At 41.2% G+C, this 24,375-nt stretch overlaps 1 protein-coding gene across 2 annotated transcripts; it reads right to left on the minus strand.

The window, feature by feature from the left end:
- Positions 1-148: 148 nt before the first annotated feature.
- ENOSF1 (enolase superfamily member 1) lies at positions 149-20,513 on the minus strand. Of its 2 annotated transcripts, none has more exons than XM_081918117.1 (16): positions 20,137-20,508; positions 18,929-19,037; positions 15,762-15,877; positions 14,176-14,262; positions 12,838-12,864; positions 11,521-11,593; positions 10,322-10,360; positions 9,755-9,837; positions 8,502-8,536; positions 6,390-6,477; positions 5,245-5,379; positions 4,437-4,478; positions 3,147-3,276; positions 2,750-2,849; positions 1,733-1,814; positions 149-606 (listed from the first exon to the last, which is right to left on the minus strand). In XM_081918117.1, exons 1-16 carry the CDS (start codon positions 20,218-20,220, stop codon positions 496-498), a joined length of 1,341 nt encoding a protein of 446 aa, XP_081774243.1. In that variant the 5' UTR covers positions 20,221-20,508; the 3' UTR covers positions 149-495. The 2 variants fall into 2 exon arrangements, 1 of the variants encoding a protein (XP_081774243.1); XR_014170128.1 differs by having other exon boundaries at positions 516-606; positions 1,733-1,854; positions 20,137-20,513.
- Between the last annotated feature and the right edge of the window lie 3,862 nt (positions 20,514-24,375).

Below are 24,375 nucleotides of genomic sequence, written 5' to 3' on the forward strand. Positions count from 1 at the left end.
ATTACCATAATTTACATAGGTTTCAAGCAGCAGCCTCTTCCTCCTTTATGAGTAATTTTGTATGTATGATATACCCTATACACCACTTCCCCCACCTCCGACATTCCTGAAAACATCCTTAGTATATATGACAGAACAAAACACAGCATCTAGTCATCGTTTCTTTATTTGAAACTTCTAAACTCAGCAGATGCACATTCAAAGTGCAATCTTGCATTATATAATCCTGTAGTTCCTGGAACAGTGTCAGGAAAAATGAATCATGTACCCTTTCAGCTTAACTATTAAAAAGGCTCTTATTTTTTCTTAAAGTGATCGGGAGTTCTATAGTTGGGGCTGAAATCTATTCTTGTTATGTAAGTGGAGGAAAGCTTTCTAAAAGCATTAATTTGAATCTGAAATCATCTTGTAGCTTCAGCAAAACCAACCATTTGTTGTGGTAAATATAGCTCTGGGGAGTTTAAACCTCACCCTGAAAACTTTCAGTGTTTAAGCTTATTTTAGCTGTATTTTATGTTCACAGAGGAGCTTCTGCCAGACTTCTCCTTGTGGAAACTGGTATTTCCTTGCAGAATCTTCTTTCATTTCAGTGGAATATCCAGCTGCCTGAAAGAACGAATTATTATTATTATTATTATTATTATTATTATTATTATTATTATTCCCATTTCATATAAAGATCACAGGGCAGTTTATAGGATAAAAACACAAATAACGTAGCACAACAACAGACAAATTTAAAAGGTCATAGATTTTTTTTTCTATTTAAAACATTCCTCTTCACCAGAGGTGATTAAACAATCTTGCACCTTTGGCTAACTTGCAGCACATAGGAAACAAGAAGCATGACTAAAGCTGTAATGGAGCTATATCATAGTAGGAGAATAGACACTGCAAGAAGAACAAAATCCCCATTTTTCTTGCTGCCTTATCTTCTACTTCAGCCCTGCTGTGGGGTGAGAAAACAAATATCTGTGTTGGCCACACCTACTCTGATATAGAGACCTCAGAGGCATGACTAACGTTCGGTGTGACTCTTGGGTGAAAAAGATTAGCCACCTCATAATATGTTCTAGCTACTGAAGACAATTTTCATGTAAACTAGTGCATAGAATTAGCCTTAAACATCTTCAGGTTGTATATCCCCACCTCTACTTTGTCACTATTTTGGCAGGTCTGCCTAGAAACAAGCTAGTATGATACACAACCTGTTAACTTCTGTATAGGTTGCGAATATATTTAGCAGCAACTTACGTATTGCATTCAATAATGCATTTTGGTTTGTGTTTTGCATTAATTGGGCATAGCGTTCACTAGGTTATAGTGAACAAAAATTAATGCTAACATCTGGAAGCTTACTCAAGGACCCTTAATTTCAATAGTAAAATTGTAAATACAAAGCAGCCATATATTTTGTGGATTTGCAAAATCTTCTTGAACACTGCTTCAGCAAGAGCCCTAATCCAAACTTCAGAAGCTGTCCCGAGTCTCCTTTATGGGTGGGGAACAGGATCCTGTTAGCAGAACCTAAACTTGCCCACTCCCTACAGGTGTATGGGGCCATCTACCTGTCAATCACCTGATATTACCATGACACGGCGACCAAATCTAGCCTGTGGGCTGTTTTAAAACAATGACAACTTGCACATGCTGTGGATAGGATATATGTGGATTTCCCTCTTGCTTCCATTAAAGGTTTGAGGAAATACTTGCATTCTGGGAGCACAAATACCTGCGGCGGCATATAGGATGCATTCTTGATTACTACAGGGTACTTGAAGTGTTCATGTAGATGGTCAACATATTCACACATCCTGAAAGGAAAACATTGGTTCACTAGACCCATTTAAAGTCCTACCAAAAAATAAAGTTATTTCATAATGACTCCAGTTTAACAAAAATGTTAACTTAAATTTGTTGGGCTACCAGGAAATATGTAAAGTGAAATACTGAGCTCCTAATAATGGAAGGAGACCATTGTAACCCAGTAAGTTTACCCCCTCAAAAAATATTATAAATAATAAATTGAGTGTTGTAGCTTTTCACTGTGATAACGTTAACTGCTGCATCAAAATAAAGCCAGTTTGGAGCAGAAATGAATAGCATTGGGGGGGGGATTACTTCTGAGCTCCATCATTGCAGTGCTGTACATTTTAGTTACATACAGAAATATATAGGGGGAAATACAAAAAAATATTACAAAACACTTCAAGTACTATATCAACACACAAAGAGAATGTATGATATTGGCAAAAGGCTGTTATTCTGAGAAGTTGCTGAAGATGGAATGGACACCCCACCAATTAGCTGAGTGGTGATTTCACTGTTCATTCCAGTAATAGTATACTGATAGCCCTGACAGCATAGTAAGTTAATTGTAATATTGTAATATTTTTTAAAAAGAACATTGGGGTGTGGAAATGAAACACTACAGGTAATCGATCCCGTAACTGTTGAGAAATACATGGGAGTATGATGGTTGCTCAGGTTTGCTAAGTAAACAAAGTTTTAGAAAGACTTCAGACTATGGCTGGATTAACAACAATGGTTAAAGGGAGGGATAAAAATGAAAACCAGGGCTACGGTTGTGGCAAAGAAGGGTAAAGCTTTATCCTGAATTTCTCTATCAAAAAGATCATATGTATGATTGATCAAACACCAGAACCTAGGCATCGGGTCCAAGAGTCAAAAGCCAAGACTCTTGGAGACTGTTCCAATAGGGAAGAATCAGATAAATACTACTACTAACCTGTTCTCAATGCTACCAGATATTGAAATGTAGTCAAATATTATCAAGTGCTGTACCAGCTCACAGAGCCCAACCCCTCCAGCATGAGGACACACAGGGACTGAAAACAAAGGATACAAGCTGCATTAGCACTGCTGACAAGACAACACAACTTGTCATCCCTCTAGCCTAAAATATGCTTTGCGGCACTTAATTCATTCCTTTAGCCTTTTAAAAATATATTTATCATAGATGATTCCTGGAAAAAGCCAAACTCCCCTAATACTACCTACTTCTGCTATTAAAAAAATCACAAAAAAATCATGCTTACATACAGAAAACCAAATGCTATGCCAGCAGCAGAAATGACCAGAAAACACACCTAGTACTTTTACAGCAGAATTTTCAAGAGCCTTACCTTGAAATTTCTTGGCCATCAGCAGCACAGACAAGTTTTCATTGACACTGCCCAACCTGCAACTATCCACCTGGACGTAACTCAAGGCATGAGCCTGCAGGAGCTGCTTAAATATCACTCTGTTATGGCACTGCAGATGATGAAAAAAATTTGCTTAGCCCAAATAAGATCAAAATATTTGAAGGTTAGCTTAAAATATATAGAAACGACAGCATTTTATTATAGAGATTATGCTGTTGTTGCCTTTTAAAGCAATGCATATTGAATTTCTGCATCCTAAAAAAAAAAACAACAGCTGAAGAGACAACTGAAAAGATTCTGTCTGCCCTGTTCCATATGAAGGCTTTAAATTATATGAGGAATGGAACAGGGTGTTATTTTTAGCAATGCACACTTATAAAACAAACGAATGCAGTTGTAATTAACATATCTAAGGTGACTGCCCCAAAGAAGCATGCATGCATATTTAAATACAGTGGTACCTCTGGTTATGTACTTAATTCGTTCCGGAGGTCCGTTCTTAACCTGAAACTCTTCTTAACCTGAAGCACCACTTTAGCTAATGGGGCCTCCCGCTGCCGCGCAATTTCTGTTCTCATCCTGAAGCAAAGTTCTTAACCCAATGTTTTATTTCTGGGTTAGCGGAGTCTGTAACCTGAAGCGTCTGTAACCCGAGGTACCACTGTATAAAATACATAGCACTTCAGGTGTGCTAAAACTGGTTGACAATTTTGATTTGTTCATTTTTTTTCTTAAATGACAATTCAGTAAATATACTTCCATAAGTTGTTTAAATTTTAAGTAGTAGTACAAGGAAATATTTTCCAAGCAAAGCTTTGAATGTAACATTTTATCACAATTGTCATGGCTCCTAAGATAAGCTAGCCTAATTTTTTTTAAAGAGTTTCCTCCCCACAGATCCATTCCACATAGTTCTGGCACCACCATCATCCTAGCCCTCCAGAGATACTTTTTGTAGGAGAATGAAGGGGACAGGAAACTTTCCTTCCATGAATTTCCTTAAGGTTGCAGTATGTTCTTCCCTGGGAGAAAGTCCCATTGAATTCCAGGGGGCTTACTTCCAATTAGACATCTATTGGATTGCTCTGTAAATTAACTTGGGATCCCTAGCTGACAGGCACACTTTATTTGGTGCTTTCTCATAAACAAATATTTCAGTTCCAGGAAATGTGATGGGAAGATTTTACCCAATCACTCATTTCAGCATAGTTCGATGGAATGGCTTCCAAGACAACTAATATAAAACAAGACATTTATAAGGAAACTTACTTGTTCTCCTGTTGCAACACCAATCCCTAATGGCGCTAAAGCCTAAAAACAAGAACAGCTTGTGACATGCCATAGGTTTCTAAGTTTTTCCAAATCCAGATATTCACAGGGGGGAAACAAAATGTAATGGTTCAGCAATCATTTCATACAATTAGAAGAAAGCTAAAGGAAATGATAGAATTATTAGCACAGTTGATACTTTCTTTGCTTAATCAATTAGGTGTGAAGAATTACATAAGCGGGTGTGTGCAACCATATGGAATATCCTTGGACTGTAAATGAGCACAGTTATGCACACAAATCCCACTGAAATCAATGGTGCTTAAGCATTACTAACTTGGTGTTGGATTTTGGCTATGGTGTACATGCGAGACCACTGGTACTCTAATAAGTTTTGATCACACATCCTTGGCTAGTATTATATTTCTCATATAATTTGAACTTCAGGCCAAACATATTAAAGAGTGCTTGAATCACATGCATTTTAGGAGCACTGCTGGTTGGCTTGCACACGGATGTATATATTTTTCAGTCTTTTATTAGCCTTCACAAATATGTTACTCATTTAAAGTTTAATGGAATATATGCTGCATGTGTGACAGGATATTGTAGCAAGTAGATGTTAATGACTTTTGACAACTGTTTGAGCCTGAACTCTGAGTGTTCTAAAGAAAACCACAAGTCAATAAATCATCAAAATTCTCTGTTATGTAGAGAGTCCAATGCCCTGATTCAGTTGGGACAAAACATAAATCCAAGATCTACATTAGGTTGTCATCTCACCGAAATGGAAAACAACTCCTCTGACCTTGGCAATGGTTGCGTGCCCAAGAATATCGTCGGGGGAAGTGGGTTCCTCGATCCACAGTGGTTTGAATTCAGCTAGTTTTGTGACCCATTCTATGGCTTCTTTCACTTCCCATCTTTGGTTAGCGTCCAGCATCTGAGAATAGTTACAGACTGCATTCACTCAACTATATCATTGAACTCAGTGTTGTAACAATGGTGATGTTGATTTTAGACAGATGGAAAGTAAGGGGAATTTGAGTCAAGCTTTTCTTATGACACACGCTAGGTTCATACTGCTGAGGTGTTAAACAATTTGAATCATCTGGTATCTGCTAGCTAGCATTTTCTATTGAAGTAGGAAGAAATGATGTACCCAATTCTCCAAACCACACATTTATTCTAAAGAAATGAAGTTCTAATTAACTGACCAACACAGAGCTCAAATGTAGTGAAAAATCCTAGCAGTTATGCTTTGGCTAAGACTGCAGTCCTGTGCATGCTTCAGTGAGACTTGCTTCCAAGTAAATGCACACAATGTGTTAACCTTATTACAATGAATAAGAAAACAAAATACTATACATTGGAACCTTGGGTTGCAAACGTGATCCATGTCTGTGCACGCATGGGTCATGATTCTGCGCATGCGCAAAGCATGATTTATTGTTTCTGCGCGAGCGCCGAAACCTGGAAGTAACCTGTTCTGGTACTTCCAGGTTCGGAGCGGTGCACAACCTAAAAATGCGCAACCTGAAGCGTCTGTAAGCCGAGGTACCACTGTACTAAAGACAGTGCCTGAAGAAAGTTTTGGAGCGCCACATAACTAAAATGTATATTTTTTAACATTAAGTTCATCAAAGCTGATTCCAAAAAATAAAGAGACTCAGATTTGTCAGTATGCCCAAAGCAGGCTTCCTCAACCTCGGCCCCCAGATGTTTTTGGCCTACAACTCCCATGATCCCTAGCTAGGAGGACCAGTGGCCAGGGATGATGGGAATTGTAGTCTTAAAACATCTGGAGGGCCGAGGTTGAGAAAGCCTGGCCAAAATCAATGGCTGGTTTCTTTCCACCCCAACATAGGCATGGATTCCAACCATCCACATGATCGACAGTGACAGGCAGCATGATATTACAACAAAACATAGCCCTAGATATGTGATATATACCAGTATATTTTCAGGACCAATCATTTCTCTAACAAGTCTGCATCTCCGAATGTCATCCTGGAGATCCGCTCCAACTTTTACTTTGAACCTAGAGACACATTTGTAATAAAATTAAGATGGCTAAAAGTTTGTAACAGCTTTCTTCTTCTTCTATGATCACTCATTTCTTTTATCTTTTATGTAACAGCATAAAAATGAGAACTGGAGAAGGGCAAGCTTTTCAAGGCTAAACTCAAGTCTTTGCTTGCCTAGAAGGAGCTAATATAGACTCAATTTAGATCGGGGCATAATTAATTTGTTTTAAACCTGGCCCATCATGTGCTCTGTAACGTGTTGTAGGCCTAGAAGACTTCCCTCCCACAATATCCTTGTAAAAGACACCCACAGGAACTCAAGGGATTAAGGCCTTCTACTCCTAGACTCTCTAAAAGCACTCCTGATGCCCCTTTCTACTTTCTCCCAAAATTTATCATGAAATGTTACTTTTTAAAGCCTGCTTCAGGAGCCTTGATTACTTAACTGCTGTAGTAACAATGTTCTGAATGCAAGAATCCTGGGTTCTTAGAAATGATCTGGAAAGTGTGAGGAACTATATTTCCCAGGAGTCTTGGTGCCCACAATGTTGCTGCCACTTAAGACTTCTGAAGGAACAGCCTTTCTTATAGGCACCTCTTCCAGGTATTTTTGTTGTTGTTGAATGAACGGGAAATGGGTGTTTGTGGCACTGAAGAACACTGTTGTTAAGAGATGAACTAATTGTGAACTGAGACTGAACTTGTGAAAGACTTGGTTTGGGCTCAGAATTAGCCCAGGAGTTCCAAACTGGAAAAGTTTGTACTCCACTCTCCAACTCTGAACTTCAGAAGCAATATGAATGAGAACAACTGTTGTTCTTTCAAATGTGTGTAAAAACATCTCATGTAAATCCATGCCAACCGGTGGACTCGGTGATATGTGAGCATGAGTAACTTGATGTAGGACTGAGTCCAATGCCCTGATTCAGTTAGGGTGAAACGTAAATCCTAGATTGACGTTCTAGGTTGGTTTCTTCACACCCTAAGTTTGTGTGTGCACAGGAGATACAACTTGCCTCCACTACACATATATGCATGTGCTCAGATACCCCAGCAATGCAGAACAAAGGGACCAGCTGTGCTGCTCACCTGTTTGAGGTGCAGAAGGACAGTCATTTCTTATTTTCTTCAGCCCAGCAATTGAGCTGAGCTGTCAAAGCTGACGGCAACAACTTTGCTGTAGTGGTTGGTGGTCCTCACCTGATCGCCCATCACCTGTGTTGCTGCTTCTCACCAGGAGGGTGGGTATGCGGGATGTGGCAGATAAGGTCTGTCCAGTGCAAATGCACACACTGCTGGTACCATGCAGGCCTTGCCCCTACCCCCTACCTCCCATGAAACAGAAGAACAAATGCAGGCAGCAGGTAGTTAGGTGAACTACCAACCATGATTGCAACTTTTGGATGTAGTGCCTGTTAGAATTCCTGCTCCATGATTGCAGTCATGGGATTGTTGTCTATCACATGACGGTGTATGTTTTGACTCCACAAAGTGGGAAGTGACGGAGACAGGATGTTTGTGTTACTGTGTTCTGTGAAGTGGGACTATTGTCCTTCGTTATTTCTCCTTGCTGTCTGATGCTAGAGAGAGAGGGAGCCATGTTGCAGTGCTCCATGCGTGTTTATATTTAAATAAAGTAGATTAGCCAAAATGCTGAGTTGCTGAGGTCTGTTACGCAAGCTGCACAAACTCTGCAGATCCCTAAGCGTGCCGATGTCTGTTGGCATCAGTTGCTGTGATGTTCGGGCTGAAGAAAGCTTTTGAAGCTCCCAAACGAACGACCAGGAGGGAGAGGACATGCCAGTTGGGCATGTGTCTCTGCCAGGGTCCTACTCAAGTGTAGGACGAGCTCCTGACAGTGCCTGTATGTACATAAAGCAGCAATTGTCTAGCCCACTTTGGAATCAAATCAATAACGTCCGACAACAAAAGTAATAAAATTCATTTTCTTTTGTCATTTTCCTGACAAACCAGAACTTGCCTGTTATGTATATCTTATACAACTAGAAGTGAAGTATTCAATATAAATTGACTATACCTGGTCCAACCATCCTTCAGCGCTTCAGTACAAAGCTGCCAAGAAAGTTACATCTGTCACACACACACATACAGCACATGTGAGCAACCATTTGCACAAAAGGACTCTTAGCCGAACCGACAGAATCTGTTGGTTTTATTGTCTCGCCTTTCATAGTAGCGTATTTCACAGGTTAATGGTGAGTTCAGTCGCTTAGCGTGATTTAAGATTTATTGCTTTTTAGGTTCACCGGTGTAGAGCAGCCTCTGCAAAACTAGTACCTTCCAAATATTTTGGAATGCAACTCCCATCAGCCTCGGTCAACACAGTTATGCTGGCTGGGGCTGATGGGAGTTGTGTAGTTCAAAAACATCTGGAGGGCACCAGGTTTGCAAAGACTGAAAAAACAGGGAGTGAGAAGAAATTGTATGTGTACAATACAAGTGTGTCTATCCACACGGCATGCAGTATTGAAGGGAGAGTCTATTCTTGGAGATCTGTCTGTCACAAAAAAGGGGCAAATGGATCATGGGAGCAATATCTACTTAAACCGGCGTTTCTACACATGGACCATGATTCATATAAATTGTTCTATGCACAGCAGGAGAAAGAACAAACCCTTAAAGACTTGTTTCCATATCCCACCCACACACAACAGCCAGGGAAAATTGGACAGATTTGCCCATCTCTGCAATTTCGTTCCCTCTCAGTTTCTCGTTTTTAGTCCTAAATTCAGTTCTCCACATTTCAACACTTTGCAATAATAAAAAAAATCCTTGTGAAAATCCAATAGCATTTAGTGCACGTCTCCTAATTTACACCTTTTTGTATGCAATCATGCCTAGAGACATATTTTTGTAAAGCACTTTCCCCTAAAATAATGCATTTTTTGAAAGTTATTTTCATTAATACATGCACTTTTATGGACACAGTATCCCAGTATATGCATTTTTGCACACATTACTTGGTTTTAAAAGGTCTGAACGGTGGCTGTGTTTCCGTTTGCGTATTATTTTGGAAACTGCATTAGGAGAGTTCGTATTTTAATGCAAACTGGATCAAATTTCTCCTCCATCCCTAATGTGAACCAGTCTAAGAGCAACAGTGACCCACATGCATGCCAAAAAACTGACAATATCTGACAGCTGCATTTGAAAACGGAATTTGCTTCTGACTCTTCCTCTGTACTGCCTAAAGCAATTATGTTTGTTCATCTTTTGTGCATCTGAACTCAAAGCAGAAGTCTAAATGGAAAGAGTGCAGAAGAACCAAACCTGTTTCAGTTGTTGGTCTGGATAGCCTAGCCAAGCACACGATGTGGTATAAGCTGGGTAGCCGCATTCCAACATTTGTTCTTCTACAAAGAGGCAGAACATCACCACCAGCAATTTAAATGAAATTTCCTTGCAACAGAATCGCTACCCTGGGAAAACACATCTGCATTCCCTACAACAACTGGACACTAAAGTAAAAATGTTTAAAAAGACCTCTAGGATGAATGAAAAGCCTGGGTTCCCACAGGATCATTTCCCACTGCTTTGCCTGAGAGTAGCTAGAGTTTCGAAACGCTGCCTTTAAAGAAGGGTTGAGGAACCACCACTTATTGTTGGATTCGCAACTCTCCTCATCGCCAGCCAGCATGCCCAATAGTCAGGGAAGGTGGGAGTCCAACAACATTTGGAGGGCCACAGACTCCCTGTTTTAAGAAGAAAGAGAAAGAAGGCCATGTCGCTATGGATGTGAGACATCAGTGGCCATTTCCCATATCCAGTTTCAGAATAACCTTTTGGGCGTCAAACTAATAATCAACTAACAGCAGAAGGAAGAGTTGTTCTGCTTACCTCTTTGTTTTTTCCCCACTAGGCCACTTTGAAGGATTGCTAGTGAAATGGAAAGAGAAAGCACAATGTTAAAACCAAAATGCAATGTCATTCCTATCTTTATTTATAAAGAGTGCTATTTTTATAAAGCAAAATTACATGGAAGTGCACTTGCCGTACAAATAATTACAGGGTCTATATTCTGAGCTGTTGTTGCACAGAAGCCTAAATCATGAGCCATGAAGTACACTTCACAGTTTAAACCTCTGCCTCTGCTTAGTCACAGATTCACTGGTGGCAGGGTGTCATAGGTAAGCCATTCATTTTCAACCTCAGCGCCCTGACTCCCCATTTGGAAGAAGAAGAAGAAGAAGAAGAAGAAGAAGAAGAAGAAGAAGAAGAAGAAGAAGAAGAAGAAGAAGATAATAATAATAATAATAATAATAATAATAATTTTATTATTTATACCCCGCCCATCTGGATGGGTTTCCACAGCCACTCTGGGCAGCTCCCAACAGAGGACTAAAAACAGAATAAAACTTCAAACATTTAAAACTTCACTAAACAGGGAAGAGATGGTTGTAGTGGGCTGCTCTAAGAACAGTTTTAAAGTTTACTGAGCTAATGCACATTAAGTACAGTGGTACCTTGGTTCTCAGACTCCTTGGTACTCAAACAACTTGGAACCCAAACACTGCAAACCTGGAAGTAAGTGTTACAGTTTGCGAACTTTTTTTGGAAGCCGAACGTGCTCCGTTTTGAGTGCCACGCTGAGGTCTGTCTGTTTTTGCTATTTATTTTGCGTTTTTGTTTTTGCACCTTTTTTCTTTTCTTTCTGTGACTGTGTGGAACCCAGTTCAGCTACTGATTGATTGTGTGACTGCAGTACATTGTTTATTGCTTTCATTTTATGGATCAATGGTCTCGTGAGATAGTAAAATTCATGTTAAATTGCTGTTTTAGGGGTTGTTTTTAAAAGTCTGGAACAGATTAATCCATTTTGCATTACTTTCTATGGGAAAGCGCACCTCGGTTCTGGAACGGACTTCCAGAATGGATTACAGTAAGTTTGAGAACCAAGGTACCATTGTACTGAGAAAAAGCACTCTACTTACTAATTACTGAATATTAAATTTCCGGACTTGGTTAATAGAAAGAAATCAGTAGGGCTAACCTAAAGTAAGGGAATGTAGGTTTTGCGGCCTATAAAAATAACTTACTGAGAGCTTCTTCTTCTGTCAGGGCATCCGTAATATATCTGAAATCTATGCAAGATAACAACTGTTTGGGATCCTGGTAAGGAAAAAGGAATCAAATTGTTGTATTATTTGAGAAGTGAAACACCATGTATGATTAACCCAGTCCAAGAGACATTTTCCATGAACAGGTTTGTGTGTTCAGAGGTCTGTTGATGCATGCCCACCTTTGCTGGCTGTGACCAGAGCAAGATCTGAGCCCACAACGTCCTACTCTGGAAATATCCTGGCACCTTACAGCGGTGGAAGCAAAATAACAAAAGGACCAAGTTTGAAACCAACTGTGAGTTTCAATGCCGATATTGTTGCACACATACAAAGCACACCGATGCTCTTCTGTACTCTCCCACTGGGTGGCATTGGTTGAAGTTCAATAAGTTTATTGTGCTAGCTGAAGGCCAGGACCAAAACCATATAAACACAAACAATAAAAATATAGAACAAATCCTCTGCTTAAACCAACAAAACAATGCAAGGGCAGCATTGGTAAAGTGGAACTTTGCTCAGCCAGGGGTGTAATCTGATGTGGCACATGAATTGAAAACTACTGATCTTTAGAATCTGGTTTGTATAGAGACAGGACCTCAACACAGCAAACAGTCAATGAGAAAGCCCTGTGCATAGGGGCAAATGCAAACAAGCAGCATAACAAGCTGCAAAATTGACGTTCAAACGAGTAACCTGATGCAACAAATACCAAAACATGCAGGCTGCACAATTTTAGATGTGGATCATGTATATATATTAGCCTCTTGGAATAGGGACCTGCCAAACTTGTTCTTTATAAAGTGCTCTGTATATAGATGGTGCTACAGGAAAACAAATAATGAAAATACACTAGATTACTTTTTGAGGACCAAAATAGTACACAAATTTAAATAGCTATTTGCTTACTTTTCTTTGATTACTTAAGCCTCAAATGTTTAGTGATATCAAATTACACACCAACCAACTTAAAAACAACATAAATATGGATTTCTATTGTAATATTGACAATCATGGCATTTCTTTCTTACTGCACTTTTTTTAAAAAATGAGCACTATAAATGCCAACTAACATCTGGTATAGCATTGTTCACGGACAATTGTTTGCACAGCAGTGCAGGAAGCACAGAGATGGCAAGTAAACTATGTAGTCCACAAGACTCAGAAGACTTTGTAGATTTTTGCCACAAACTATTTAACTAGTGATAGGTCGTGATTTGTAACCATAGCTTTATGCCATTACTTTAGCACAGCAAGGACACGAATAAACAATTAATAATACAGTGTTTTTCTTACCATGTCAACAAGCAGTTTCCAGAGTGGCTTTAAAAAAAATAAGAGAGAGAGATTGAAATATTTAAAGCTGTTATGTCAGGTCTGAGGGAGGGGAGGCCTGTTGTTGGACTCCAAGTCCCATCAGCTGCAGCCATGACTGACAACCTTTGCCTCTCATGGCTATTGAGAACTGGCAGGCCTGGGCAGCTCAGTTGGTTACAGCATGGTGCTGATAATGCCAAGGTTGCAGCTTCAATCCCTGTATGGGACAGCTGCATAGTCCTGCATTGCAGGGAGTTGAACTAGATCAGGGGTAGGCAACCTAAGGCCCGTGGGCCACATGCGGCCCAATCGCCTTTTCAATCCGGCCCACGGACAGTCCAGGAATCAGCATGTTTTTACATGAGTACAATGTGTCCTTTTATTTAAAATGCATCTCTGGGTTATTTGTGGGGCCTGCCTCGTGTTTTTACATGAGTAGAAGAAGAAGAGTTTGGATTTGATATCCCGCTTTATCACTACCCGAAGGAGTCTCAAAGTGGCGAACATTCTCCTTTCCCTTCCTCCCCCACAACAAACACTCTGTGAGGTGAGTGAGGCTAAGAGACTTCAGAGAAGTGTGACTGGCCCAAGGTCACCCAGCAGCTGCATGTGGAGGAGCGGGGAATCAAACCCGGTTCACCAGATTACAAGTCCACTGCTCTTAACCACTAGACCACGCTGGCTCTTTTATGCGGGTGTGCTTTTATTTCAAATGCATCTCTGGGTTATTTGTGGGGCATAGGAATTCGTGCATCCCCCCCCCCCAATATAGTCCTGCCCCCCACATGGTCTGAGGGACGGTGGACAGGCCCACGGCTGAAAAAGGTTGCTGACGCCTGAACTAGATGATTCTCAGGGTCCCTTTCAGCTTTACAATTCTATGATTCTAGGAGAGAGATGACTGAGCGTCTCAGCTGCCTTGAGGGAGGTATAGATGCAACCATGCCTTGGAACTGATCGCTGCTGTCAGTGAGCCCCTTTGAAGGTGCATTTTTACCTCAGTCAGCTGATTGGTGCTAATAAGCACTGCTTCAAACAGCTCGCTATGAGCCCTGCTATATCCATTTGAAGGTATGGTTTGCACCAGTTCTGGCTATTCCTACTGCTAGCTCCAGTCATGACCACTGGTGGGCAACACCCACCCACCCACCACATGTGTGTCTTGAGGGCAAATCTGAATAATAGAATATCAATGATAGAAACAGATCAGCCACCTGAAATTAGGAAGATTCTTACCCTTCCATTCATGGAAAAACAGAATAGTTGGGAGGTGGACTAAACTGTGATAGTCTTGTCCACTTGCTTCCAATCCATTACCTTCCCTTCCTGTTTGGCCCACAAGTCCCAGACCGCATTCAGAATAGCAGCCGTGGCTAAATGCACAGCTCCTTTCTCAGGACCAATCTGTCGACAAAAGGATGTCGTCAATATATTATGGTAGCCATGAAGAGATATGTATGACAAGACTCTCCCCAAAGGCCTACAAGGTATCTAAAGCATTTAGAATAATCTAGCTTAGGCAGCCTCCTTTGTTGAACGATATCAAGAAAAGGTTGAACAAGGATATCCTTTTATGGAATAAGCAGCTACGCGTCTCCTTGCAGTTCTGTAAGCCTATAATTCTTGGTTCCCAGACTTGCTGTGAATACATATTTGTATGGAAGAAAACAGTGAAGGGGAGTTGCATGACACGTTTAGCCAAACTACCTTTGAGCAAGACTGCGAACCATGCAGGCTCCCAAAAGATGTTTCACAACCACTTTGCTCCTCCCTGGTTAATTAAACCACCATGCAAAGATATGGTTTAGCATGCCGTCTGAACAGGGACTCGCCTCACTAACTGTAAGCTGTAACCAAGAACAAACCTTGCCTCACCAAGCGAGCATAAAACTTATCCACTTGCACTGAGCTTAGCTCTGCCTATCACAGAAGCAAAAAGGACTAGGGAGGAATGAAGTGGTTGAGACTCCTCTCCAGGATCCCACACATTCTTGGTAAGTCAGAGTTTGGCTTTCCATGTCATGCAAATCAGCCCTTTGAGATTTAGATAAATTGAGGTCAATTATATTCCAAGGCGTATTAAAGTGCAGCTAGTATTTTCCAGCACACCCAGCACAAACATATACATTGGCTTGTACAAAACCATAACATGATGGGCGCAACTCACTTAGCAATGTCCCTGCATGGTTTGGGGTTTGTACAATAGTGGCATTTTGTGAATATTTGTTGAAATGTGTAAGTTAATAAATGGGACTGAGTGAGAGCATTTGACGTTGCCACAAATACAAGAATACAAGCAATGTTGAACCTAAGTCTTAGGTTGTACCAAGTCAGCTCTGCTTTACTTGGTAATACATGTCTGATACCTACTGTATTGGCCCAAATATAAGCAGCACTTTCCCCCCCAAATTCCAAACATGAAAAGTTAAAAGTGCGGATTACAAAAATTGGCTTTTACAGTATTGCTGCTGAAACAGACAAACGGTAAAATGGAACAACAACAAAAAAATTATTGCCGATTTGTGAGCTTGAGACTGTTCATTTGCCATTTACGGGTGTGAGTGCCTGCAGAATTGTAGCAACTGAACAGCAATTTGCGATTTTAGCAATTGTATGGTAACTTTTGCGGGCTTGCAAGATCAAAGCCTTAAATTGGCTTGGAGTTACAATTCTATCAACCACAGCAATTTTCAGCCTGTAACCCAATGTTAAGGGAGCGGCTTATATTTGGGTATTATATTTTTTTCCTTTCCCCCCTTTGTATTTTAAAGGTGCGGCTTATTTGCGGGTGCGGTTTATATTCGGGCCAATATGGTAAATAGATTTCCAGTTATTTTTTTCTTACACGGACACTTTTGCATTCATGTGTTAGCCTTATTCCAAAATGCTGAAAAGTACCTTACCCATCGGAGTTGCCCATCACTGGTGAGCTGCCGGTAGAAACCTCGAAAATCACCAATTATTTCATCCAAGTCTTTATTGACCACATGAGCAGAGAGTGCATTGACTGCGCAGACAACTGCAAAATACACCAAAATCTTGAAGGATTTTAAACTGCAGATGAATCCAGGATTTTAGTGAGCTGTGAAAATATTGTGTGTTCAGTCCTTCAAACCAAAAACAACTCTTGAATGAAATCCTAGAGCGATGAAATACCAGTTTGGCCAGGGATGACTGGTTAATTCACAGAATTGTCCTTGGCACTTTACTTCTACCTTTCTGCACTTAGCATGAAGTGGACAACAAAACTATGTAAAATTACAGTATGACAAATACAGGAGGAGGATTAATCCTAAAGCCACTTAAGGTCAGCTGGGAACTTCTTGGAAGGCAGGTTATAAATCAAGTAAATGGGAGTGGCAAATAATGAGGCCAAAGGCTTGTCTAAACAGGTAGAAAGTGCCATCAGCTCTCACAAGGAAGGGAATTCCAGCCTGAGTGCAGTCACAGACAAAGCCTTCTTCCATGTCCCTTGAAAACACTATCCAGATATTGACAGGGCTTTCCTGAAAATTCTTATACACAATTGGCTTCATAGGGAGGTAGGCAACCTGGTCATTATGAAAGGACTGCTAGTGTTTCAGGAGAACAAATAACAAATTTAATACATTGTAAAAAATGTATAAATTGCTGTTGGAATGGCATTTGAAAGATGAAGAGGTTAAGTCAGGTATGATACATTGGGCCAAAGATTTTGGTTATAATATACAGCTAAAAGACTGGGAGAAATTATGGAAAGGAAGAAAATTTACTGCATGCAATGCTTTGAAAGAAAACATAATGAAAATGATGTATAGATGCTATATTGCACCAGTGAAATTAGCTAAAAGGTATAAAATAAGTAACAAATTTTGGAAATGTAAGGAAAAGGAAGGCACTTTTTATCATCTGTGGTGGGAATGTAAGAAAGTGAAAGGCTTCTGGGAAATGATTTATAATGAGATGAAAAAGATGTTAAAATACACATTTATTAAACCCCCCCCCCCGAAACATTTTTACTTGGTATTGTAGGCACTGACATTAAAAGACAAGATAAAAAACTGTTTTTATATGCGACAACTGCAACCAGAGTATTATTGGCACAGCAATGGAAGCAGAAAGAACCACCGATGAAAGAGGAGTGGCAGATGAAGGTAGATTGAACTAATCAGATTTTGTAAAGCAGTTCCTAATTTTGGCAAGAAAATAACAGAACTCCAAAGGGATTGCATGCCATCAATTCCTTCCTAGCAGAAGTGGGATAAGGTAGGGTTTCGGTGTGTGTACAGAAAGTATCTGCATGATGCATAAGCCGAACTCCTCTTACTTCAGCTGAGGTGAACAGAAGCAGTAAAGGATATCAAAAGAGAACTGTGTCATATAATCCGATTAGGGTTATCACAGCTGTTTGATCAACATCATGCCTTGCAACTCATTTACTAGTGTTAATAGCTGCAGCAAGATACTGCAGTGGAGTGGAAAGGCTTTAAAGGATTATGATTCTGTTGTTGCACTGGGATCGAAGGAACCGCAGGTGGCTAAGACGTTACTATACTAAGCAGAAACCCAAACCAATGGGAAAATTGCTCAGCAGTTTGCATTGGCAGAAGATATGCGGGGGCGGGGGCAGGTGGGGGGAGGAAGTAGCCAAATATTTCTAGAAAATAGTAGCTGATATTGCAACTGTTGTGTGTTAAAACCTTTGCTTTAAATCTGATCATGTTTGCAACATTTTACATCACCATTTATACACACACACCCTGGTAAATGATAGAATTTCACCTGCTGCTTGAGTGCTTTCCAGTTTTTCCTTAAATATAAAGCACACCACTGATGATGAGCATAGGAATCTTTTCATGTGTTTTAAAAGAAGCAAAATTTATCCAGGTTGAACTCTGTTGCTAAATGGCATGCAAATCTACACAGATAACTAGATCAGAATAAATTCTGGGGAGCAGGAGAGTACACGTTATCCACAGAAGTGCCCATTGTGTGTGTATGATTAGAAAGTGGCATGAAATTTAAGTAGAGTTTTTCCAGGAATGTGCTACAGGTCTGTGAAGTGCATGTGGCAAGATCGAAACGTGAGAGAATATTAAATGTGGGAAGAGATGGGGCAGTTTGCATCCAGTTATTCTGAAACAGACACGTTTGAGGTGAGGTAACTTGCTGGCTAGAGCTGATGGGAACTGGAGTCAAATAACTAATGAAGGGCCACAGTTTCCTATCCCTGTTTTACAATAAATATTAGGTTCCAGATGCAGCAGAAAGGCATCAAGGTCTATATTTACTGATTTAAAGTCAAGACCACACGAAAACATAATTTGAAAATGTTTATTTATCAGATAAATTTTATCTGCAGAACCAGAAGGCTCTTACATCTATAGGGGCTGTTATTTTCACATGGTGACTGAAATTCTTCAAAGAAGGCCTACAGGTTCCCCAGTCCTGACATCTGGTTGGTTTTTAAGATGCCACAAGCTTGGTTTTTTGCGTCAACAAACAAATATGGCTGCCCCTCTGGAAGTAGCCAGCAGGTGGTGATAGAGTCCACTAATGGCAGCCCTTCATAATATGGGATTTATGTTTAAAAGCTTCTTAACTCTATGGTTGAGTCCAAAGGAATGCAACAACTTCACATCAGTGCTACCAACCCTGTTGAGTGCTGGCATTAGCATGTTTGAGCTGATGTTCAGGGCAAGAAGCTTTTCAAATATCATCATGGTTGCTGAGAAAATGGAGGGAGGCTGCTTAAAGCAACACTCTGGTAACCTGCAGTTGAGAGCTGCAAGGATAGCTTGCCATTAAATGCCATGCCTAAGGCAACAGGAAATGGCAAGAGTTTTGTAGGTACCCTCAATATTGAAGTAGTATTAACACTAACAGAAGTAATGAAAATTCTCTAACCTTTGGCCAAAAGGCTTCAGTGCTCTATGGCTTTGCAGCGGAGCAGTTGCAATACATGACTTATTAGTACAAAGATCAAGAAAGCTCCTGAACGTAGATTTCCTCTTGGAGGCCCTTTCCAATGAGGAATTGTCATTCTCACAACAGATGATTAATTTAAATCAGAGGCAACATGATAACTTACCCACTTCTGTCCCTTTGCCCAGCGTAAATGTTAAGCCATAACCTTTGAGCCCGTCAGGAGCATCTGTTTCTATTTCAACATAAACTGCAGAATAATCTGGGTCGGGGTGCTAAATGGAAGAGCAAAAACAACCAATATTGATGCCAGCAACACACACACACACACACACACACACACACACACACACACACACACTTGCATCTACATCTGGCTTCTTACATAGACATCTTCACTGAATAAGGGTTGTTGTTGTTTTGTTTTAAATCAAGAGGTGTAGTGTATCTCTTTACCATCAGCGTTGTAGGAAAGGGCAGTGAAAGCCTTCAAACAGGAAGCAGCAACTTTTTCTTCATTAAGAAATTTCCTCATGAATTTACTAACAATAAAAGGGAACAGTGTAGAACATGATGTAGTTTCTCCCCTGTGGGTTTATTGTTTTGTGTTTGTTACTATGTTATGTATTTTTCTGTTTTTAAAGGATCATCATGTGATCCTCAGATGAAGGGTGCTATAGAATTTTAGTTAAGAGGTGAAGAGCTGGGGGCAGTCAGGTACACTTGCCCCAACCTCAGAGGGATAAGCTGGCCACCCCCCCCCCGTTGCTCCCCACGGCACTGGACGGGGGGGGGCGGGGCGGGGCGGGGGCAGCTGCCCCCACAGGTCAGGTAAAACAATAGAAATACTTAACTGGCCAATCATTTCTGTTCTGCCCACCCAACAAAAGTCTTGCCCGCCCCTAACAAAGCCCTGCCCCCCCCCCAAAAAAAATCCCGGCTACGCCCATGGCACTGGATGCTTTTGGGTTTGAGTTTATAACTTTATTCCAGCAAGATTCCCACCCCGGGCCTCACACAAGCTTGCACGGGGCTGATAATACCTGTCATGAAGTTATTTGCCCATTCAAACCTAGCTGCGTAAAGGGACAAGCAGCGTGGTGTCTAAATCACGACAGATCCAAGAGCAGAGAAAGCAGGAACACGTCTAAAGTGACCGACTAGCATCCTAACCCATTGAAAACTAGGAGATGCAACTTCCGCAGCTCAGTTGAGCTTGGGAAAACGCCCGAGGGAGGAAAGCAAGAGAGGCAGGCGAGCCCAATCGGCGAGATCTAGCGTGGGCGCCCGAGGAGATCTGCCCTGCTGGAGCCGTCGGAGATCCGGCTGCGGCGCGGCGCCTTGGCAGAGGGCGCGCCCGGGCGCAGCGCTTACCATCGCGTCTGAGCCATGGCGGGCCAGGGACGTGGGGAAGCGGACGTCGCTCGCGGCCAGACCCAACACCCTCCCTCGGCCCATCGCGACAGGGAGCCTCCGGGGGGAGTTCTGCGGGAATCCGCTTTCCGCGACCCCTGGGGATCCCTACGGGACGCCGATTGGCCCGCGCGGCGCTTGTGGGCGGCCGCATCCGAGGGGAGGAGGTTGGAGGGGGAAGCAAAGACCGAAGAACAGGGAAGAGCTAGAGAGGAAGGGGCGGCCCCACAAGTTAGAGCCCCACAAGGCGGAAAGAGGCAGGCAGGAATTCTGGCTGAGTTAGGGCGCGCTGCGATGCAACTCCAGGGGGATAATCGCGTGGAGTTTGCGCTTATCCTGGAGCGCCGAGGCTAGCAGCGCAACTGTGCCTTTTTCACGCATTTCCCCCCCTGCCTCAAAGAATTCTGGGCGCTGTAGTTTCTTAAGGGTTGCTGGAAGTAGTAACTCTGCGAGGGATGAACTACAGGGCCCAGAATTCTTTGGTGCTTCCAATGTGCTTTAACGGGGTTTGCGATTGAACTCAGAAAAACAAACAAACCTGTTTCTTTAATAGCATGCACAGGCGCACTGCAATGCTAACTTTCTCCCAAACACACCCCAAAGATGGATACTGTTTCTCAGGTCTATTATGGCATAACCTTTTGTTGGCTTACGAGTTTATACCATAATAAATGTGTTACAGAACAGTGGTACCTCGGGTTAAGTATTTAATTTGTTCCAGAGGTCCATACTTAACCGTAAACTGTTCTTAACCTGAAGCACCACTTTAGCTAATGGTGCCTTCTCCTGCTGCCGGAGCACGATTTCTGTTCTCATCCTGAAGCAAAGTTCTTAACCCGAGGTACTATTTCTGGGTTAGCGGAGTCTGTAACTTGAAGCGTATGTACCCTGACGTGTATGTAACCCGAGGTACCACTGTACAATTGTCTACTTAGAAGGCCCATTGATGTCAATGTTGCTTACTCCCAGATGAACAGGATCAATTGCAGCCTTAACTCTTGCCCCCCCCCACAACAAAGTAATACACCAAAGACTTGGGACTTAAGCATTTATGGACACATCCTCTTTGACTAGGAAGTTCTTTCCTCATTCCTTGATGAGGATAGGGATTCTCCATAGTTATTGGTATAAAACATGCTTTTTGCACACACTCAGGTGCACTTTAATCTATATATTCCGGGAGTGGGCAAGCACTTCAGATGTAGTTGGACTCCCAAACTGCCACAAGCCAACGCCAGCATGTCCAGTGGCCAGGTATGGTGGGAGTGGTTATAGAACAGCAGCTGGAGAACCACAGATTCCCTACTCCCTATCTATTCCATTGTTCAGCTCCTGGCACAAAAAACAGGCATTACTGCTGAGATCTGGCACAAGTTCTGAAGATTTAGCAGCTGAAACTTTTTCCAGCGTGGACCTAATGTTAAATGTGTGCCAAGCAGGTGATGGTCCAGATGCATGGCCATTAATAATCACCCTAACAAAACAGGCTTTAAATCAAAGGGAATGTTAATGCTTTAATATCTAAAACAAACAGGCCAGGCCAAAAATATCTAAAACAGGCTAATCCAGAGAGCTACTGTACCATTTGTCGCCTTTTGAACTGGAACCTTTAACTGAGCCTGAACAACCCCTTTGATCTGCACCAATGAGCAGCTGATCATGCTTCTCTCTATACCAATGAAAACTTCACTTGCTAATTCTTGCACCCCAAGCTCCTGCTACAGGTGTGCAAGAGCAGGTGAGGCAATGATTAAAATGACAGACTGTTAAGTCAACCCCAATGTTAGAACACATCCTGGAAAAGCCCCACAACTAGTTATGTTGAAAGAGCATCTGAAAGGCTAACCAGTTGAGCCTTTGCAATTATCTGGTATTCCTTCTGGTGCCTTCTCCTTGGTCTTCCTGCAGTTCCTGTTGACCTCTTCCCAGCTTTTGTAAAGTGCCTTCAGCCCTCAACATTCCCTGTTTCAGTGGGAAGGAATTGTATGTGGTGACAGAAGTCTCAAACTTTTGCTAAGCCCTTATTTACCACCATCACTGATTGAACAGCTTTTGGCCTGGGGTGAAATTGGGCCATTTTGAGAAGGGTTGCACGATACACTTGTATAAAAAAAGACTGAAATAAGTGGTATTATCCTTATTTAACATGTTCTCCTAAAGAGGCACAACTGGCCCTATGAAACTGCAGAACTCCTATGATACTGTGTTTGAAGCTGCTTCCACTGTAATGTTTTGCATCCCTGAAATGCTTTATTGGTATTGTTACCAGACTCTGTAGAATAGCTCAGTAGACACTTAGAAGTCTTTGAGAAGTATAATACTTGTGTGTTGCTTCTGAAAGGAGTGCCAATGGATAGAAAAGCAACATAATCATTGCACCATTTAAATGGGAGGGCATAGAGATCTAGCAGTTGGAAATGGCAGTTTTGTTTTATTCACTTATTATTTCATAAATTTTATACACTGCTTGATCGTAAAAAACAACAACCCTCAAAGTGGTTTACAAAAGGGTAAACAATAAAATCAAGGAAAAAATTCAAACATACAAAGTTAAAATGCTACAACAGATTAAAACTATCTTAACTTTCTAAGTATCTGGGGTAGTATCCAAGTCATAATGAGGGCAGACTCATTGAAATCTGGACTGAGTACTTTGTAAAGGTGGTGTTTTATGAAAAGTTCCTACTTCTCTGAAATAGTTGACTGAGATCAGTGACTCAGTGACTTAGCTGGATGCCAACCTTAGAATTTTTGGAACATGCTAATTGTGGCCACAGTCCAGTTGCCCTGCTCAAAATTAACTGTACAGTACTTGCAAGTTTATGGTTTTGAGGAAATGCTTCTTAAATTCACTAGTCATTTCAAAAACAGCAAAAACTATTAAGCTTGGGTATCTGGGCTTCACACCAGTTTATGTAGACAAAAAAAAAAATTAAAATACCTTATGTCGATTATCGGGATAGGCAAACAAATCAGTAAGGAGACATAATTGGCAAGTCAGAAGAGGCTGACGGGTAGAATATGGACTAATGGAGGAAAATACATAAATTGCTCATAAAAGCACAGTAGAACCAGGTCACAAAACATATTTGAAATCAGAGAAATAGGAACTGATAATATCACATGTTATAATGTATGTCGTTCGTTACTGATGTGAAAGGCTGTGTGCATTTTCACACTCAAAATAGGCCTCAAGCTGATTTCATACACTTGCTATCTCCCTCTCTCTCACTCTCTCTCACACACACACGGACAGAGAGAAAGAGAGACAGCAAATAGATGGTATAAATAAGACATAGGAACAACCCCGTGGATATTGGTCTCTGCTGAAACTGCACATAGTGCTGCTTGATTAGCAGGAAGCAAAGCTGTGTCTCTTTCCCTTGAGCTGTGTGGGAGTTTGCCTACTGTACTTCTGAAATTAAGGGGTGAGAGTAAAGAAAGATCATCCCTGCATCTCTCTCCAATTTCGAGTAACTGGTTGTAGCACCGTTATCCTGAGATTTTCCCACGCCTTTTTGTTCTCCGCAAGGAAACTAATTTTTTCTAAGGCTGTTTTATCCTTGACAGTATTTCACTTGCTCTTCATCACAGATAAATGACTGGCCTAGAACAAAAGCAACAGCTGGCCTAGGAGGCAGCAAAACCAGGGGTAAGAGACGTTTGGGAGTTATCAGTGGAAGTAGCAAGTTTCAGGAATGAGCATCTTCCAAAAGAGTAGGGAGTTGTTAAGTGGGGACTTTTTGGATCAGGGTTCACTACCTCATCTAATAGGATATATATGCAAGATGTTTTGATATAATTTCATAGAAATATGAAGTGCTACTACAAATTACCATAATGCTATAGCCTACTTCAATAAGATTCAGAGGCAAATAAGTGGCCACTTTCAATAAATCTGGGTAAAAGTTGATTTAATCCAGGAAACTTGTATGGGGAAGAGTGGCCTGGATACTGTCTGAAAATACAAACTGTCAATGTCACAGCTATTATTTTTTGAACTTTTATATCAGACATTTTTGAGGAAAGGGCTGTGGTTACGAATTGACATACATCTAGCAAAATATGACATTTAACAAATAGACTGTAATATATATAAGCACCACTGCTGAATAGAGGAATAATGGGTTATGCTTAGATTCGCACAGATGTTAAACCATGGTTTGTTTGTTTTTGTAAACAGTATCCACTACACAATGA

This window comes from Podarcis melisellensis, assembly GCF_964234715.1.
Source record: "Podarcis melisellensis genome assembly, chromosome: 7".
NCBI classification, from domain to species: Eukaryota; Metazoa; Chordata; class Lepidosauria; order Squamata; family Lacertidae; genus Podarcis; species Podarcis melisellensis.